Raw genomic sequence first — 18894 nt, 5'->3', positions numbered from 1 at the left:
TACATAAATATTATTAATTATCAAATAAAAAATAATATTTTTATATATAACTATTTAATAAATAATTGATTCTTTATCTTAAAATAACTAAATAAATATTTTTAAATAATGATTATATAATTTTTTAATAATATTTTTACAAAATTATATATATTATAATAAAATTATGAAAAATATAAATACACATGACCCACTTGTTTTCGATAGTTTGTTACATAAGAAAATAAAAATACTATTTAATTGGATGAATTCATTTGATTATACAGAAAGAAAAAAAATCATATCTTTCCGGTGTTCTATGATGGGAAAATCTAATGCTGAATTTCTGTCAAACAAATTTCACCACAATCTTTTGATCTGTTATAAATGTAATTTCTTTCTCTACAAAGGGTTATTTTACATTTATGCCGTCTCATAAAAATGTTTTATTGACAAAAGTTCTGAGTATAAGTTTTCTAAATTTGTATTTATGTATGAATAAAAGTCATAAAAACTAATTTTTTTCAAAAATGTTTGTGCAAGAAACTATAAGAGGAAAGTATAATTTGAATTTGAGTTGCAGCATAATTAATGAGATGGGAAAAGGTGGAGACTTGGGAAGAAGAAACTGTAAAATAAGAGTGATAAGTTTACCACACCAACCCAATCTTCACTGTCATATTAACAACAAATAATGGTTTACAAGAGAAAATTCATACATTTATGAAGAAAGAAAAAATGGGGAAGAAGAAAAAGAGAGTAAAGAATAGAGCTTTTCACTGGCCCATGAAAAAGAAAAGAAAAAGAGATGGATAGAGGGGGATACAGGTGCTCTTTATACACTTAGGAAGCAACTGGCCCTATTTTCTGCTATGCACTGAGGGAAAGCAAAGAAGTAATGCACAAATATAACAAACAATATATAATAAGTAACAATTTAAGACAACAATAATAACCTTTTCTTTCATGTTGTTGATTTGAATAACTGGCTTCCAAGGGTCACAGTTGGGGTTCCTTCTCCCATGATTGTTGTCAGGTTCATTTCCTTCTCTAGGATTCGATCAAGTTCCATTTCCACATAGCTCATGGCAGGTCTTTTCTCACTTGAAGGGTCTATGCATCTGATCATGAGCATGATGTAATCTTCCATTCCTTCAGGTGTACAACTACTCTCCAATGTCCGATCAATGGTGTAAGACATCATGCCACGGTCTTCATTGCTTAGCACCTTCATTATGCAGAGGAAAAAACACACCAAAAATCAATCACATACCACCTCATGGACTCTTACCTGTAAGATTACCCCAAAACCACATCTTCAAAACTAGCTATGACACACTTTCAACATCTGACCCCAATACTTTTCAATTTCTAACTTTTGGACAATTTTTTATTTTACTTTTCTTCTTATTTTTCTCTTATAAAAGAGCTTATAGAATAACTTATCCAAACAGATCCTAAGTGGTAATATGTATTCCTATTGACACTGTCAGGTGGTGTGATCATAGTGTTGCAAACATCAAATTTTGATTAGTTAGTTTGTGAGAAACCCCTTTGTAGTGATAGTACATATAAATTAAACTTTACCCATTCAACCAAATTCTGATTAGAGTCCGGAAATGGTGACCCTGTTGCTTCTTTCCCACTTAACAATTCCAGCAAAAATACCCCAAAGCTGTATGCATCGCTCTTTTCAGAAAATCGTCTGAACTCTCTCACCCTGCAAGGCATGGTCTGCATAAATAACCAGAACAGCACAAATGATTCATGAGATATAGAGATATGTATTACTCTGATGCAAGGAATATTTCATCTGTTGCCGCTTGAGAAGAGGAGCCTGCAATGTCAATTTTCCCCAAAAAATTGCGGAGTCCGGCATCTGCCACCTTAGAAATGAAGTTTTCATCCACAAGAACATTAGCTGTTTTGAAATTCTTATGCACCAAACGGGGACTCAGAGAGTGAAGATGAGCCAAACCTGCACAGAATAGTATGAATGAGCTTTTGAAAATCAGGAACAGGTTGGTCATGGCTTTATGCATAGAGAAGGTACTACCAAATAACTGAAAGTTTTAGGATGGCTTACAAAAACAAATTGTGGGATCCATTAAGATACTTGGGTATTTTATCTAAAAGAGAAGAAAACTGATAGCAGGAAAGCCACAAATGCTCACTGATTTTGCAAAGGATCACCTTTAGCTGCACCTTGAGCTATTGAAAGTCTATGCTTGAATTCTAGCTTCTCTCGAGATTGTTGACCAGCGCCTGCAGAGGAAAATCAAAGTCACCATCATAAGCTTTAAGAAAGGATTTATTTAGACGAACAAGATGCAAAAAAATTCATGAAGGGTAGGAAAATGAAGTTAAGTTTTGCATGCATGCAGAAAAACATAAAACACATACATGATAACAAAACTATCAGTGTGATTCATTATAACTATGAATCTAAATATGGATATAATTGTTAATTAAGCTTTGCAGATATACAGAAATTTACCATACAAGTGACTGGAGACGCTTCCATTAGGCACATATTCGTATATAAGAAACTGAAGACTGTTCTCCTGGCAGTAGCCTAAAAGACTGACGAGATTCCGGTGGTGAATAGCTGAGAGATAACGTACCTACAGCAAAATATAAAGTCATGTTAGACCAAAGCAAGAGAATGAACCGTAAGGGAAACATTTAGTTAAGACTATATGGTGTATGCAATTGCCTTTGCCTCAGAATTATGAAATGTAAGTGTCAAAAGACTGTGATATAGTTTATGCTCACAATGTCTGACTAGTAAATTTTTTAACATAACAAAGTCTGTCACACAAAAGGAATTGAGAGAGAAATACAGATTTTTCTCACATATAAAGATTTTTTTCAGACATGAAACACATTAGAGTGGACTAATGGGCAGAGAAAGATTCATATTTCTGAATCAAATGATATCTGAAGCTAAGTGGAATTTACTATATAACTGTACTCTAAATTCTGAAGCAGAAACAGATAAGGGTCAGAAGGACTAGTAAGACATGAAGAGAAAGAGGGCATCCTTTCCAAATTATAAGCAGCAGATCAAGGAAAGCAGTTTTGTTCACTAATCAAATTTTCCAAACTCATGGCATCTCATGCAATCAAAATTTAGAGCATGAAATTGAGGAGTATTACCTCATCCACAAATTCCTGACTAGCGAGTCCACGGCGTTTTTTGATGGCTACAAGCATCCCATCTTGAAGTAAACCCTTGTAAACCTCCCCAAATTTCCCTTCTCCAATCAAATTTTTTTCGCTGAAACTTTTTGTGGCCAGAGATAGTTCTTCCATCTCAAAACGCCTAGTATCTCTAGGCAACTCAATTGCACCATGTCTTCCCACTGCATGCAAAGGAATTTATTTGCAGCACTTTAGGAAAATTGTTCATCAGAGAGTATATAGGTATATCTAACAAATGCATGTCAGATGTTACCTTGAGAAGGATCAGAGGACCCTGTCTCTGAAGTCCTAGAAACATTCCTCTGGCGAGACAAACAAAACCATATAAGTATAGCAATCCCTACCAATGCCACGGCTCCTGCAGCTCCTCCAAATATTGCTGCAAGAGTACTTGACATCTGGTGTGGGAATCACTTCACTTATGCTGTTCAAATTTATATGAACTATTATTATACATTAAACCTGGAGTCCAGAGAATAGAAAAAAATGGGAATTCGTTATGTATGAATATAATGTACTTCAAAAGATAGGAGACAGGTGCAGTTAAGAACCGTAAGTGACCAAGAGTTCAAACCCAATGGAATGTTGACACTGGATTGCGAAGGACAGGACTTAGAAGAAGGCATGCAGTGAAGAATGCAAGTAGAAGAACTAAATAAAATTGAATATGATGATAATGCTGGACCAAAGGAAGAGTATAACCTGTTAGGGTGCTTGTAAAATTGATAAATGAAGCTAAGCTAACATCACCAGCAAAAGTTGAAACAATTTTATGAAACCCAGTAAAATGCATGTATGTTCTAAATAAATGTCATGCAGCAGGCTGATAAAATTGGATCTTGCCAATAGCATTGCAGGCTCTCTCAGTATATAGATGAAATCTAAAAAGACAAATAAACAAGTAAATAAAAGCAGAGTGGAATGGAAGGAACAGCAAAGAGAATAAAGTGGTTACTTTTTGTCAAATCTCCAGGCCTATATCACGAGATAAATAATGAGGCAGGATCTCAGAAAGCCTGAGCTTCATTTACCAATGACACTTTGAAGGAGCTTCCAATGCCACTCACGGAAATCAAGATTGACCCACAAAGCCCCTCCACCTTCCCTCATATGAACCAATTGTCCACCCTCAACACAAATCTGACAACCAAACCAAGATTTTCAAGGCTTCCACACAAGATGCAAATTTGGAAAGTGGGGTTTTGGTGGCATCAAAATCAGAAAACCCCTTCAGATCAGGAGCAAAACTTCAAGTCTCAGTTGGCTCCAAAGACAAGGTCAAGGACTGATATGAATATGCTCCCTGAAAGGTAGTGCCACTCTGTAAGCAATGAAAACCCAGAAGTAAAACCTCTCTATCTCGTTGTACTTTTATTAATTTTATTATGAAAAAAAATAATACTCTTTCTTTCTCTCTCTCTCTCTCAGAAGTGTATCATCGTTGGATAGTGGATACAGACAATGCCGACAGAAAGTGACCTTGCGCCGACAGACACAACACACTATCAGGTTTATTACCACCTCCACCAAACACCCCAATTCAAAATCATCACCATAAATATACACATAGTATATATATGTATGTACATGTAAACAAACCCACAAAAACAAGGGACCCTTTATATTCTTTTGATTGATGGTTCCACCCCAGCTGAAGGGAAATTCAATTCAAGCTGACTAATATTGAAGCACAAGTCTTGGGAGGGGAATGCAGCAAGAGAGAGAAATAGAGAGAGAGGGTATGACAGAGAAAGACAGAGAGAGAAGGGCCAAAAAATAATCTTTTTTTATTTTTTTGTGGGCTGTAAAGTGGCATAATTGTTGTCTGGTACCGCAAGTTGAATGGGATTTATTTTTCTGTGTCGTGTACAGGGCATCTAAGCTGTAACAGATTCACACTGCTGCAACAGCACAAACAGATAGAAAGGGAGAGCCAGGAGACACAGTACATGGCAAAAGTAAATCACTGAGATCATGTATCTCCTATTTATTTTCACACATGACATGCACAACCACAAAATCTCACATTTTTTACATCAAATTTTTCAACTTAACCAGTAGTCTCCATTAACTACTCCACTGCACTAAATTGGATCGTTTATGATAATTTTATCTGGCTTGAACATGACTGTATTTGGTAAAAAAAACCTGTGATGTAACTAAATAGTCTCTACTAAGTATTATCAAACATATAAACTATGTTTATATTTTTACCACACAAAGTTTTATGGTTTATAATGATTTTACCTTACATGAACATTGTATATGGTAAAAGACACTTGTGACTTTGTTCAAAAATAAAACACATACAAAAAGGTTGAGAGAGGGAGATTCAAAGTTGTGGCTTGTTCTTTGTGGGGTTGTTGTGCCCCACCAGCCAGCTATGTTGACGTTGCTCCTACTGAGATTTTTAAATATTTGTGTATAATAATAATAATGATAATAATGTTAGGATCATGTTAGTCCGTAAGTGAATGAAATTTAAGAGAAAAAGCAAGGAATATGTAACGGCAAACTCTACGGTTCTGCTCCTTTTAGCTTTTGTTTATTCCCGTTTCTAACAGCAACACTTCTTCGGATTCTATCAATTATTCTTTAATGTGCCATTTGTTCTCTGTCATTGCATTTGAAACAAATATTATAATACGATGGAGTGATGATGATTACCGTGATGATTACAACAAGTCAAGAACGGCTCAGAAATGTAGCAGTCAAGAACCAACCAAGAATTTACAACATTAATCTAGTTCTCAAATTGAGTCTGATATATTACTGAGAGGTAGATGCTAGCTCTTTCAACTGCCACTCAAATTGTTCATTAAAAATCACATTATGCTCAGCACATTAGTCTTTGAAACCATAACTCCATTAATGAGTTTGATCTTGACATTAAGAACAAAATTAACTAATTATTAGAGAAGTGAAATGACTTACACTTTTCAGTTAAAGAGACTAATTTTGTTATCTCAATTTCTGGACTTAAACTGATTTGACAATTGTCATTCAGAATGACATGTCTTTGTAATCTTAACTTTTTATTTAGGTCTTCTTTGGTGATGAGATGGGTGAGCAAAAGGAAAATAAGCCTGAGGAGGAGTACTGGCACCGATGTGAAGGAAAGAAATGACATGATTAATTTTGATTTGAAAGATTCTTAGAGTTGATGAAAGCAAGAGAATAGGGACGCAATGATATGATCAATAACACAGAAGGATAAGAATAATAAATATTATCATGCTGTAACCAGTAAACCACCGTTTAATTAATTACACAATGTCAACGTACAAAATTATTGAGGCACAATGATTTAGTACTACCCTTTCTGCTCATCAACTCATCAAAGTCCATTTTGCAACACAAAACTAAGTAGTTTAGGTTTGGTTTGGTCTCTTTAAAACTGGCATCACTGGCCTATAGTGTCAGTATATTAATTTAACTGGTTTTGCCATATATTGATTCACTGCCCTTTTGCCATTCTGTGTCTCACGCCTCACCTAACAGCAAATAAACTCAATTCACATTATTTTCTCCAAACTTTTCAGACAGTATAATCGATGCAACCCCACAAAGATCACATCTTTAGATCGGTGACGTAGAATACCAGATTAACCAATCCCCTATACCCAACTGGGCACCCAATTTACTAACCTGTCACTGTTTTCCGTTCCTCCTTTTCTTTCACATTTTTGCTACTGTTTCAGCCATTACAAGGTGATGCCTATTATGGAGTTGAGTGAGTAAGTGAGTGAGTGAAACATTGATGAGAAGTTGGTGCAGCCCATTTTATTATTGGTTTATTCACTATTAACCAATCACATTTATTGCTGTATTTATATAAATTTGAAACTGTGAGCATTACTTTATGTACCCATTAATGAGTCATCAGAATCTTAGATGAGACCTCACTACTACAAGCAAGCAACATTATTCCCTTTCATTACGCTGGATGATTGATGGCTAGAATCCTTTCTTTCTTCTATTTTATTTTCATATACATACATATATTTGTTTATTTTTCCTGTTGCCTTGGTTGTTGAAACTTAGAAGTCATTGAACATAGCTGGATGCCAAAAACCTGTGTCACATGAATTGAAATTCCTTGTAGCTGGAGAATCAGAGGAGTAATCCTAACTGGGACCTCAACTCAAAAAGGCTTTCTTGTGGAAAATGTGGCTGTCCTACTAGATTATAGCACTTCATGACATCTCTGGCACCAAAAAGTACAGTTTAATTTGCTGCAAATTATTGTTGGAGACTCCTTTTTCCTTTCTTTGGGCCTATAGAGTGAGTTGTTGCTGAAGAATATTGGGCTCCTTCATTCATAATCACATGTTTTAAACATGCACCCCATAGATTTTGAAATTCCAAATTTATCCTTATGAAAATAAATTAGGAGGTGTGGCATTGTGAAAGGTGGCTGGGTATTTTGGTTGAGTTTTATTGTTGGTGAATGGTGGTGGTTGGTGTGCTAGGTCAACGATGGTTGTTGTGCTTGGTGATTGGAGGTGGTTATTGGTAGGTGTTTTGTAATGGTTTGAGAAAGTGTTTTGTAATGGTTTGAGAAAGTGTTTTTTTAGGTATTTTTACATGTGTGTGGTTATGTTTTACGTTTATATTCCTAATTACTTACCCATTACATGTCTCTATACATATTGTGGTCTACACACTATTATGTGGAAGTTAAGTTATGGTCTTTATTTTATGTTAGTAGGACGTAAGTGTTTATTGAGATGTTGAGAGTTGCACATATGTTAGCATTCCAGACGATTGAGTTAATTGATGTAGACAAATTGATTTTGCTCTTCTATCTATCTATCTATCTATCTATCTATCTATCTATCTATCTATCTATCTATCTATCTATCTATCTATCTATCTATCTATCTATCCATCTATATATTGTTCATGATTTTAATTGTAGTAAGTGTGATGCAGACAAATTTATGAATGTTGTTTACCTTGTATTCAAATCCATTACTGAAACATTTATTTTAAAAAACAAAAGACATTCTGAATTATACAATCCGAAAAATATTAAAACATTATGGATTGTGTTAGAATATATAACCTTAAAAAAGAGGGGGGTGAATTGTTTATAAGATATTTTCGAAAACTTTTGGAGGTTTAATGAAAATCTGTGAAGAAATCCAGAAGAGGATTCAAGTTAGCCAAGAACACAAACTGTTTTAAAGAGAAACACAGAAAACAATCGGTTGTTTCTTCGAATCAATCGGTTGTTTATACCAGTTAAAACTTAAACAACTTAAAAACAGAATTTAAAGGAGTTTAGAGAAAGAGAAATGCACACAAGCAGGGTTCACTCTTACAAAAAGCGCTACATCCAGTTCTCAGAAACCACTGGGTAATCCATTAAGCAATCAAACCAGATTACAAAACACCACACACCAAAGTAGTGACCTTAAACCCCTCAAGAAACACACTACCTTTGGCAAACCACACCAAGAATATTGATCTTAAACACCTCAAGAACACACAACACTCCTTGGCAATACAACAACAAAAATACAGAAGATTGAGAAAGGATTACACCTGATCAAAGTTCAACTGAAAAGAATACAATTGCAATCTTATTCCACTCTCACTTGAAAATCCAAAGCTTGATGTGAATCTTGAAAAACTTGAGATCAAATATGTCAAACTTAATTTCTCAAAAACTGTTTTCTTACTCTTCAGAAACATATAACAAACTATTTATATTTTCCAAAGATTGGTCAAAACATTTAATGAAGGAGCGTATTCAGTTAGAAATCATTTAAGACATATTCACCATTCAAAACTGAATTATGTTAGGATTTTCAAAGAAACAATCGGTGGAAACCACGAAACAACCAATTGATTTGGTTTGACAGTTAAGACAACCAAGTCAAACAACTTTCAACCTTTTTCAAAACCTCTAAGAGCAAAACAACCGGTTGATTCGACAAAACAACAGGTTGTTTTTCACTTAGTTGGAAAAACATTTAATTTCAAAAAGGTTTCAATTCACATCAGTTTTAGATTCAAAAAAAGAGTGGATCACACTTGATTCTACCCAGATCCCACCCACACACAACAACAACACCAACCTTTCATCAAACACCTTGTATTTGGATTCTTCAAAGCTCTTGATCACTCTTGATCAACAATCTCCCCCTATTTGATGAAGACAAATCCCTGGTTGCTTGTGTTGGTATTGTTTGAATCTGAAACCGCACCTGCAAAACATAAACTATGCAATCCAGAGCATCTCTAATAACAAGTTATGATGAAACTAGTTTTTCTACATAACCACAAGAGTAGAAAAACCAGCCAGAAACTATGCCAAAAACATCAAAACTGCAACAGAAATTAAAAGCATACTTAAATAAAAGTTATAGCAGTTTTAAGACAACACATAAACCATATTCTCCCCCTATTTGTCTTCACAAATAGAATTAGGAAGAGATAAAAACAAAATAGTTAAAAAATAAAGCAATAGTAGCATAGAAATTTAACAAAACTTGGCTTCAATCTTCTTTCCCAAACTGCAGCTCATAAAGTTGGTTTTGAACAACTTCAATATGGTCATCAAGGGTCTGAAAATGTGTATCCTTGCTTTGAAATCTGTTGTCAAAGTTCTGAAAGTTTGTAGAACAAAGATCATGAAGATTCCTTTGATTTTCAACAAAGTTGTCCAATCTATTGACCATGAATCTCTCAAAAGGAGACATTGAGAGAATTCTATTTCCTTGATTTCCAGCACTTGTTCCAACACCTATGTCAGCAACAGGTTGATCTTCATCTTGAGCATCAACATCAACACCTTCAGCAACTTCTTGATCTTCTTCATCATGTTCAGCATGTGCACCACTTGAGGAACCACCATGTTCACCATCCTTGCTTACCCATCTTCCACCAATCTTGGTAAAACCCATCTTGCTTAGTGAACCATTGTTCACTTCATGTGTTGATTTCACCAATTTATATGTTTCTTCCTCAAGATCTACTTCAAAATAGTTTAAGAATTTAGAAATCAAGATAGCATAAGGATAATGATAGTCACTTAACCTCATAGATTTCTGCATGTGTTCCTTGATTTTATGGATCCAATTGATCTTGACTTTTCTCATAATGCAGTATATGTAGACAAGATCTTCCTCAGTGAGAACAGAATGATTGCTCCCCCTTGGTGTTAGAATCCAAGTTACAATGAGAGCCAACAACCTTTCATTCAACTTGAACCCTCCAACAGAACAAGTTCTTACTTGTGGTTGAAGATTCTTCAAACAACTTCTATAATACTGAATCTTGTTGAAATCTTCCACCACACCAATATTCCCTTTGTTGATTCTCAGTCCAACATACTTCAAACCAGTTACTGTAGTCCATACCTCATGAGTAATCTCCATATCCACACCTTTGACATGAGAAACAAGGTTGTTGTCAACAAACTTCAAGTTAGTGTAGAAAACCCGAATAAGATCAGGATAAATGTTCCCTTTCATCTCCAAGAACCTCTTTAGATGTTGTTCCTTGAGAAGATTTCTCACATCATCCAGCTTTTGACTTTTCAGCTAGCTGAAAGAGACAACTTTTGGGTTGTTTATCACTTTTTTACTTGTTTCAAAACGATATTTTTCAATCAACTGATTGTCTTTTGAAAACCAGCTTTCAAGACGCCCTCTTGTTCTTACAACCCTGGTTTTGATCCTTTTTTTTATGATGGAGGAGTGGAATCCATGATAACAGAATGAGAAAAAATGAAAACAGAGAAAAATATGAGATGCAGCAAGAGATGTTCCAATGGGTTATTTTTCTGTAGAAAAACAGCTGTAAAGGGTTTAATAGTAGCACAAAAACTCTCCTTAATCCTTTGGTTGCAGTGGGTTTTAGTCTTCAAGAAGAGGAATTTGGTCCAAGCTTGCACAGGAAACATGTCAGCCCATACCTGAGAAACCACTGGGTAATCCACTAAGCAATCAAACCAGATTACAAAACACCACACACCAAAGTAGTGACCTTAAACCCCTCAAGAAGCACACTACCTTTGGCAAACCACACCAAGAGTATTGATCTTGAACATCTCAAGAACACACAACACTCATTGGCAATACAACAAAAGAAATACAGAAGATTGAGAAAGGATTACACCTGATCAAAGTTCAACTAAAAAGAATACAATTGCAATCCTATTCCACTCTCACTTGAAAATTCAAAGTTTAATGTGAATCTTGAAAAACTTGAGATCAAATATGTCAAACTGAATTTCTCAAAAATTGTTTTCTTACCCTTCAAAAACATATAACAAACTATTTATATTTTCCAAAGATTGGTCAAAACATTTAATGAAGGAGCGTATTCAGTTAGAAATCATTTAAGACAAATTCACCATTCAAAACTAAATTTTGTTAGGATTTTCAAAGAAATAATCTATTGAAACCCCAAAGCAATTGATTGATTTGGTTTGATAGTTAAGTCAACCAAGTCAAACAACTTTCAACCTTTTTCAAAATCTCTAAGAACAAAACAACTTGTTGATTCGACAAAACAACAAGTTGTTTTTCACTTTGTTGAAAAAAATTTAATTTAAAAAAGGCTTTAATTCACAACAGTTTTAGATTCAACAAAAGAGTGGATCACACTTTATTCTACCCAGATCCCACCCACACACAACAACAACGCCAACCTTTCATAAAATACTTGGATTTAGATTCTTCAAAGCTCTTGATCACTCTTGATCAACATATTGCACAATCCAAAAAGTATTTATAGATTTAGAAATACACTTAGAATTGTACAATCCTAAATGTTTGAATACATTATGGATTGTACAATAAAAAATGTATTTATGATTCTAAAATTATCTTCCGTAATATACAATACAAAATGTATTCAAGCATTCCAAATTGCACAATCCAAAATGGTTTTTATCATGGGCAGTTTTAACATTTTGCCACCTCATGGGGTGCATGTTTAAAACAAGAGGGTGCAGAAAGAAGGAGCTATATTATTCGGTTACATTAGGAATGTTGTTGGTGACTTTGTTCTGCTATTTACTATTTAACCTCTCCTAAATTTCTGTTCACCGTCCCCTTTCCTTTGTGTAAATAGTTAACCTTCTCTTTGTTTTATTAGTTATTAGGATCATAGGTTTTCAACTTAGTCCAATGAAAGAAAACGGGAGTGGAGAGTGTGCACAACCTCATTTTGAGCTAAAACTATTTATAATCCTTCTCTTTTATGTACCATCTAAGAAATTATTTAAACTTATCCTAATTAGTTGTCCAATATGTATTATTTTTGGTAGGGGTAGACTAATAAAAAAAATTAACGGAAAGTAGATTAAAAAAATTGGAAATGATCCAAATCAAATTTTTTTCCAGATTTTTTAGATCTATTTATTTCTCAATTGACTTTGAAAATGAAGAACCAAACATAAGTACTCATTATATTTAAATATATTGTGATATGTTTCGAGCTACTTAGTAATTACGAAAACACACATTAGTGTAATTCTTTAAGGTTTTTATTCTATGATTTGATTATATTGCACATACAATATATATATATATATATATATATATATATATACTAAAATATGATGATAATAAATTTGTATGCTAGTTTTCAAATATTAAATCATGTAATTCATTTATGAATTCTAGATAATGTTGAAATTATCAATAAGAAAATAATTACACTAAATTAATTCACAACATCTTTCTTTGTTTAATTTTTTTTGTAAATGTTTACAAAAATTGTAAGAAGCATTTATTTATTTTTATAATAACAAAAGCCGCAAAAAATTATTCAAATTGAATCTAAACACTAGTTTTTTTAAAATTGTATGTTAAACTAAACTAAAATCAAATAAATCATATTTTATTTTTATATTTGGTTTTGATAAGTTTTTAATGAGTGACAAAATGGTCAGTTTAACAAATTGATTAACGACATCAATTTTTGAGAGGAGATGACATATTTGGTCCATCTCTAAAGCGAACAAACACGTTTACATTTCAATTTTTTATATTAAAAATATGTCAAATATTAAAATTAATTTATTAAATTTTTTTTTACAGTTTTTTAGTTATATTATTTGAAGGATACAAATATGTTATAGGATTGTAATTTAAATTAGGAATATTTACAAATTAAATTTTAATTTTTTATTATAATTGAGTAATTTAAAATGTAACAGTAAAAATAATTTCCATTCACTCAATCAGAGAATCTAACTAATAAGCTAAGACTTAGAAAATATAACATTGACTAAGTGTGCTTTAAGAAAAAAAGCTTTAAAAAAAATTTAAAAAAATCTAAGATGTTAGATTTAGAAAGAGAAGTTTTAATAGAGCTTATAAAACACTTTGATTTTTTTTAAATAGATTTATTAGACATTGTGGGGGTTGATTAATATGTTTTTTACACAAATTCACAGTGTTTTAAAAATTACAACTAAAAGTAATTAACTTGCACAATAGAACATGAAAACGAACATGTTTGGTTATATTGCTTCACCTTCAATTTGGACTACGTATAATTATCTTTTTTTCAACTTTAAAAGATCCACTAATCAATCTTCATTACAAGTATATTATCACTCTCAATTTGACTCACTATGAGTTCATAAATCTCCTAGTATATATTTGCTAATCTCCCCTTAAGATTAAATATAAGTACACATAATCACTCATAACTAGATACTTAGAGTCACTCCTAATTGTACAACAAAAATAACTAAAACTAATATAAAGAAAACTCTCTAGATAGGATATTCAAATGAGCATTACTTGCTTCATGGAGGACCATCCTTTCAAAAATCTACATTGGATGGGATTCGAACTCAAGTTCCTTGAGTGAATAAAGAAACTTTAACCACTACACCAGAAAAATTCTTCAGTATTATTATTGAATGACTTTTATTATACTTATTATTATTAATAATATGAATAATATGAATAGTATGAATAATATGAATACTATTAATAATAATAATAAAAATTATATTAATAATATGAATATAATATTAATAATAGGAATATAATATTAATAATATGAATATAATTTATATTATTATTATTATTAATAATAAGTATAATAAAAATCGCAATATGACCAAAGAATTTGTCTGGTCTAGTGGTTACTGTTTCTCTGGTGATTGAGAGGATTTGACTTCGAGTCACAATTCACTAGATAATTCCTTAACATCCTCGCCAAGAATTATTCAGACATATATATTTTTTTAAATCAAGAACACACTAACGCTCTGTCGCACTGCACACATAATCACGAATCAGTTGCAGAAAATAAACAACACAGGATTTAACATGGTTCGATCGCAAACTACAACCTACATCCACATGGGCAACTATTAGGTTTTCATTTTGTCCTATTGCACACCAATTACAAGTACAATGATCTCTTTAAATAGAAATTATAAAGGGGACACAATGATTAAGCCCACTCACTAAACATGGTGTTTAGTCAGCCCAATCCAATTGGTCCTAGCTTCATACCTAATAGGTGCCACATGTCATGTTATGAATTGAGAGTTTTTGTAAAACTTGGATAGTCATTTATAGGAGCTTCCTTAATCTATAAAAGAGAGGCTTCTCTCTTGTAATTTCTAGACTTTAATGATATATGAAATTGTGTTTCTAAAACTCTTAACAAACATCTCCAAGTCTCTCTTCTATTATGCTTTTTTGGATTCTATAAACTCAAGGAAGTTGACCTAACCTCTTCCTTGGCCCTTGCACCTAAAACCTCACGCTCAAACCACTTCTCCTCCATGAATTTCTACAAGTCTTTGGATGCCTTCCATCAACTATTTCCACACTCAAGGACAATTGTTTCAGGTGTATTAGAGCTAGGCTTCACATCAAGATAAGCCTTAATCTCCAATTTTTTTTGGGTTATTCTTGAGGTTGTGGGTTATTCTTGTGTTTGTCCATATGTTCTTCGTTGTTTTGTAATTTTCCCCCTTCAATTTTCACCGATTTTTTTTTTCATTTTTTTTATGTTTCTTGATTTTCATGGGTTGTTATTCATGTTTGGTATGATTATTTTTATTTTAGAGTGTTCATTTATCAAGTTTTTTTTATTTCTTTGTGTTTTATGTTAAATCTGCACCATAACCTACAATGTTTCTTATTTTCAGTTTTTTTTTTCAAATTTAAATATTTTTCTTGAGTGTTTTTGTGTCTTTGATTCAGTTTTGTGTGCAAGTAGATGAGGTTTTATGTGTCTAATTTTTTTTTGTCATTAGTCTTTTCTAGTTTTTGTTTCAATTTCACATAATTATAGTTTTCCACCTATTACATATGTGTTTGTTAAAATGCTTCTTAGAAGTGCACAACAAGTGTTTGTGTTTTTGTCATAAAAATATAGTATAAGCTTTTGTTCCTTTTTCTTTTGTAATCTTTGAGTTCTTGAGTGTTATTTTTTCATTAGTGCTTTCTATTACATAATTTCCTTTGTGAGTTGTTTTTGTTTTTAAATTTCCATTGCATTTCTAGGATTTTTCTTCCTCTCTAGATTTGTAAAGTTTTTGTCTTGGTTTTTGGGTTTGTTTTTGGTAAAAATATTTGAAAATTTTGGTAGAAGTTGAATGAGATGTTGTTTTTATCTAGTTAAAAAGACAACTCCAAAAGAAAAATAGAAAAATAATTTATAAAATTAAAAGCCAAGACGTTTTCAACCAAGAAAAACAAGTTTTTTTGTATTCATTGCCCTCGGTTTGAAACTTATTACATCTTATTATTTGAGTGTTTTTACCTAAACTTTTTACTAGACCTTTCTTATTGTGTTGTTGATTTGTGATAAACATTTGAGCCGTAAATTCATTGTAAAAGTTTCACAATAAAGTTAAGTCCTCTCTGCCAACACTGAAAAACAAGTTCAATTTTTGTGCTCTAGTGTTGTTATTTGATTTGTTTCTTTCAGAATATACACATGTTTGATTGATTTTTTTTGTCATCTGATCACATTTTGTGTTAAGGTTCTTACATAAAAATTTCATAACACAATAGTTTTTGGAAAAGTTTACATATATTATGGACTTTTCAGTGTCGGTTCGCTCTAGATTATTCTTTTGTAATCCATTTTAGAGGCATTCTTAGGTTCATTTTGTTGTGTGCTACCTTTTTCTTCTTAACTTTAATTGTTGATGGTCTTTGGTTTGTTTTCCATTGATGTTTTTCACATTAATCTCCTTTTGGTTTTGCTTTTCAAATCTTTTTAGATTTTCTTGCTTTTGTTCTTGGATTCTTTTGTTGGTGAGGGATTTGGAGTTTCAAGTGTTGGTGTTGAGGAAGATATATCTTGGGCTTCTTCTTTGAAGTACTATTTTGCAAAGAGAAATTCTAAACGGGAGAGGAGGGAATAAGATATTTTAGAGCACTAATTTGACATTCAACATCACAAAAGATTCAAGGGGTTCATCAAAAGTAGTTCCATTTTTTTCTTTAATTTTTTTGTATAACAAAACCTTTGTGTATTTTTTTAATTTTGGGTTAATTGGGAATTTTCTCCAAAGGAAATCCCAATAGATATTTTTTTAATAGCTTTCAGGTGCATTAGTGGTGTAAGTGTGTCAAAGGGCACTTAGTGTCACATGCACTTGCACCTTAGGATTCGACTAATTTACTTTCACTAGTATTTTCCTTTATTGCTTTAATTTTTGCTTTTAATTCATTCCTTTACTTTCTTGCTTTATAAGTATCTATGATACATAGGTTTTATCTTTTTTTTTGTTATTAGTAGATATTTCTTTGATCTTTAGTTTCATTTTTCATTTCACACACTCATTCCCGTTTATCTCACTGTTTTCAAGTTCTTTTGAGGGAAATTGTGCTGAGAAATATCTGAGATAAGGTCTGACTAGGAAAGTATTTGTACATAATGATACAATCCAAGTACCCAAGCATATGACCAAGGACTCAAGAGACAATTCACACTGTGATCAGTCATCTCAGCATTCAAGACACGACCCCACCAAATATCAGAAGGACCTCAGTAGAAGAAGAACTAGGCATAGACTAGAACATCAAATGTCCTCCCTATAAATAGGGTGCCCTGCCTCATGTATTTGCACATTGAAATAGGAAGAAAAGAAACTTTGTCACAGTGATTTTGTGAGTATGAGTACTCTAGTTTATCTGGGTCTTATCTTGGGTGAGTAACATCTCAAGTGGCGGCTCCTGTGTCACTCATCTTGGAGTCATCTCTTCTCCAAGTGGCGTGACAACCTTATTCTCCATAAGCTCTCTTCATCTCTTCCTCTTTTTACTTTCTTTTTGCGCCTTCCCTTCCCTTCCTTTATATAAGTTCATGTTTGTCTTTTAATTGTTGGTTCTCTTTGTCTTGTTATCTTAATTTTCACCCCTTGCATCATCCACACATATTATTGTTTTTTTCTCTTTGCCCTTCTGAAATGAACCTTCACACTTACTTAACCACTTGGTTAAGTTCGTGTCCAGTGGGAATCTTCTTAGGGTCCTCACCATAATTGTTAATCCCAAAAATCATAACAAAACTGAAACTTTTAAAATGTGCAATCTAAAATCAACTCACATCACTTAAGTAGTACATTGTGACTCACCTCACTTTCCTGGGTTGAACTTGGAGAAATCTCATACTTGAACTTTTGATTTACTTCACCAAAATATAAAAACATTTTTGAAAATCTTTTATCACTCAAGTTGTTTTTTTTTTCTAAATCTCTGTGAAAACAATTTTAGTTTTAATTCAACTATGGGTGATCCTTCACATCTATCTAGTGTTCATGGTAATCAAAACACTAATGATTTTTCAGATATCCATGAAACACTAGCAAAATAATCAAAGGAATTTTCTAACTTACAAGAAATGTTTTCAAAATTTATGATATCTAAGAAGAAAAATAAGGAAAAGTCTAGGAGTAGAAATGGGGAGGGGTCTCACAAACATAGAAACAATCATCATAGAAGCCAGTCCTAAAGCCAAGATGATTATAATAGTCATCAAAATACAGATTACGACTAACAAAATCCTAGACAACATAGGCATAGATCTCATGTGTATAGAGAACCTAAGATTTTTAAGAATTAAAGGCCTTAACAAGAGGGGGGTGAATTTTTTAAGGGAAAATTTTCATAAATACTGGTTAAAAATGAAGATTGATATTGATTTACAGATTAAAGAATCAGATCAGCCAAGAAAACAAAACTCTTAAACTAGTTATTAGAAAAACAACCGGTTGAAAATTCGTTTTATAACCGATTGTTTATGGCAGCAGATATAAAATCACAATTCAATCGGATTTTAAATGAGTGAGAGAGAGAGAATCACACAAACAATTATATTGGTTCACTTCTAACCAAAGCTACATCCAGTCCCCAGAAAACCACTGGGTATTCACTAAGTAACCAACAACAGATTACAATCACACAACAACCTCAAAGAGGTGATCTTAACCACTCAAGAACACACACCCTATTTGACTTTACACACACAGTCAGAACAGTCCTCTGACCTTACAGATTTATTGTTTTACAAGTATACAAAATGAAAAACAATTACAAGAATAGAAGGAACAGATTACACCTAGTGTACAGGAAATCACAAAGCTCTTAATTCACTTTTTGAACCAATTGCACAGCCTTAGGCAATCTAGCACAACTTGAATCAAATCTTCCTCAAACTATCTCTTAATCTCTCTTTCTGTGTATTTCAAATATGGAGGGTAAC

The 18894-nt window shown here is 32.7% G+C and overlaps 1 protein-coding gene and 1 long non-coding RNA gene across 3 annotated transcripts; one reads left to right on the top strand and one right to left on the bottom strand.

Annotated features, from left to right (window-relative positions):
* Positions 1–628: 628 nt before the first annotated feature.
* On the bottom strand, positions 629–5143 carry LOC137813594 (probable receptor-like protein kinase At5g18500). Of its 2 annotated transcripts, none has more exons than XM_068615936.1 (8): positions 4139–5143; positions 3437–3645; positions 3139–3344; positions 2477–2603; positions 2173–2244; positions 1771–1957; positions 1567–1699; positions 629–1207 (listed from the first exon to the last, which is right to left on the bottom strand). In XM_068615936.1, the coding sequence occupies exons 2-8, from the start codon at positions 3579–3581 to the stop codon at positions 944–946; spliced, it is 1134 nt and encodes a 377-aa protein (XP_068472037.1). In that variant the 5' UTR covers positions 3582–3645; positions 4139–5143; the 3' UTR covers positions 629–943. The 2 variants fall into 2 exon arrangements, with proteins under 2 accessions (XP_068472037.1, XP_068472038.1); XM_068615937.1 differs by having other exon boundaries at positions 3437–3607; positions 4139–4994.
* On the top strand, positions 5056–6486 carry LOC137813595 (uncharacterized). The gene is made up of 2 exons (XR_011081456.1): positions 5056–5962; positions 6227–6486. It is a non-coding gene; the product is annotated as an uncharacterized lncRNA (long non-coding RNA).
* Positions 6487–18894: the final 12408 nt, after the last annotated feature.

The sequence above is a fragment of the Phaseolus vulgaris genome, chromosome 1 (genome assembly GCF_000499845.2).
Source record: "Phaseolus vulgaris cultivar G19833 chromosome 1, P. vulgaris v2.0, whole genome shotgun sequence".
Classification (NCBI taxonomy): domain Eukaryota; kingdom Viridiplantae; phylum Streptophyta; class Magnoliopsida; order Fabales; family Fabaceae; genus Phaseolus; species Phaseolus vulgaris.
The sequence above is the reverse complement of the archived record's forward strand: the minus strand, read 5'-3'. Positions and strand labels throughout refer to the sequence as shown.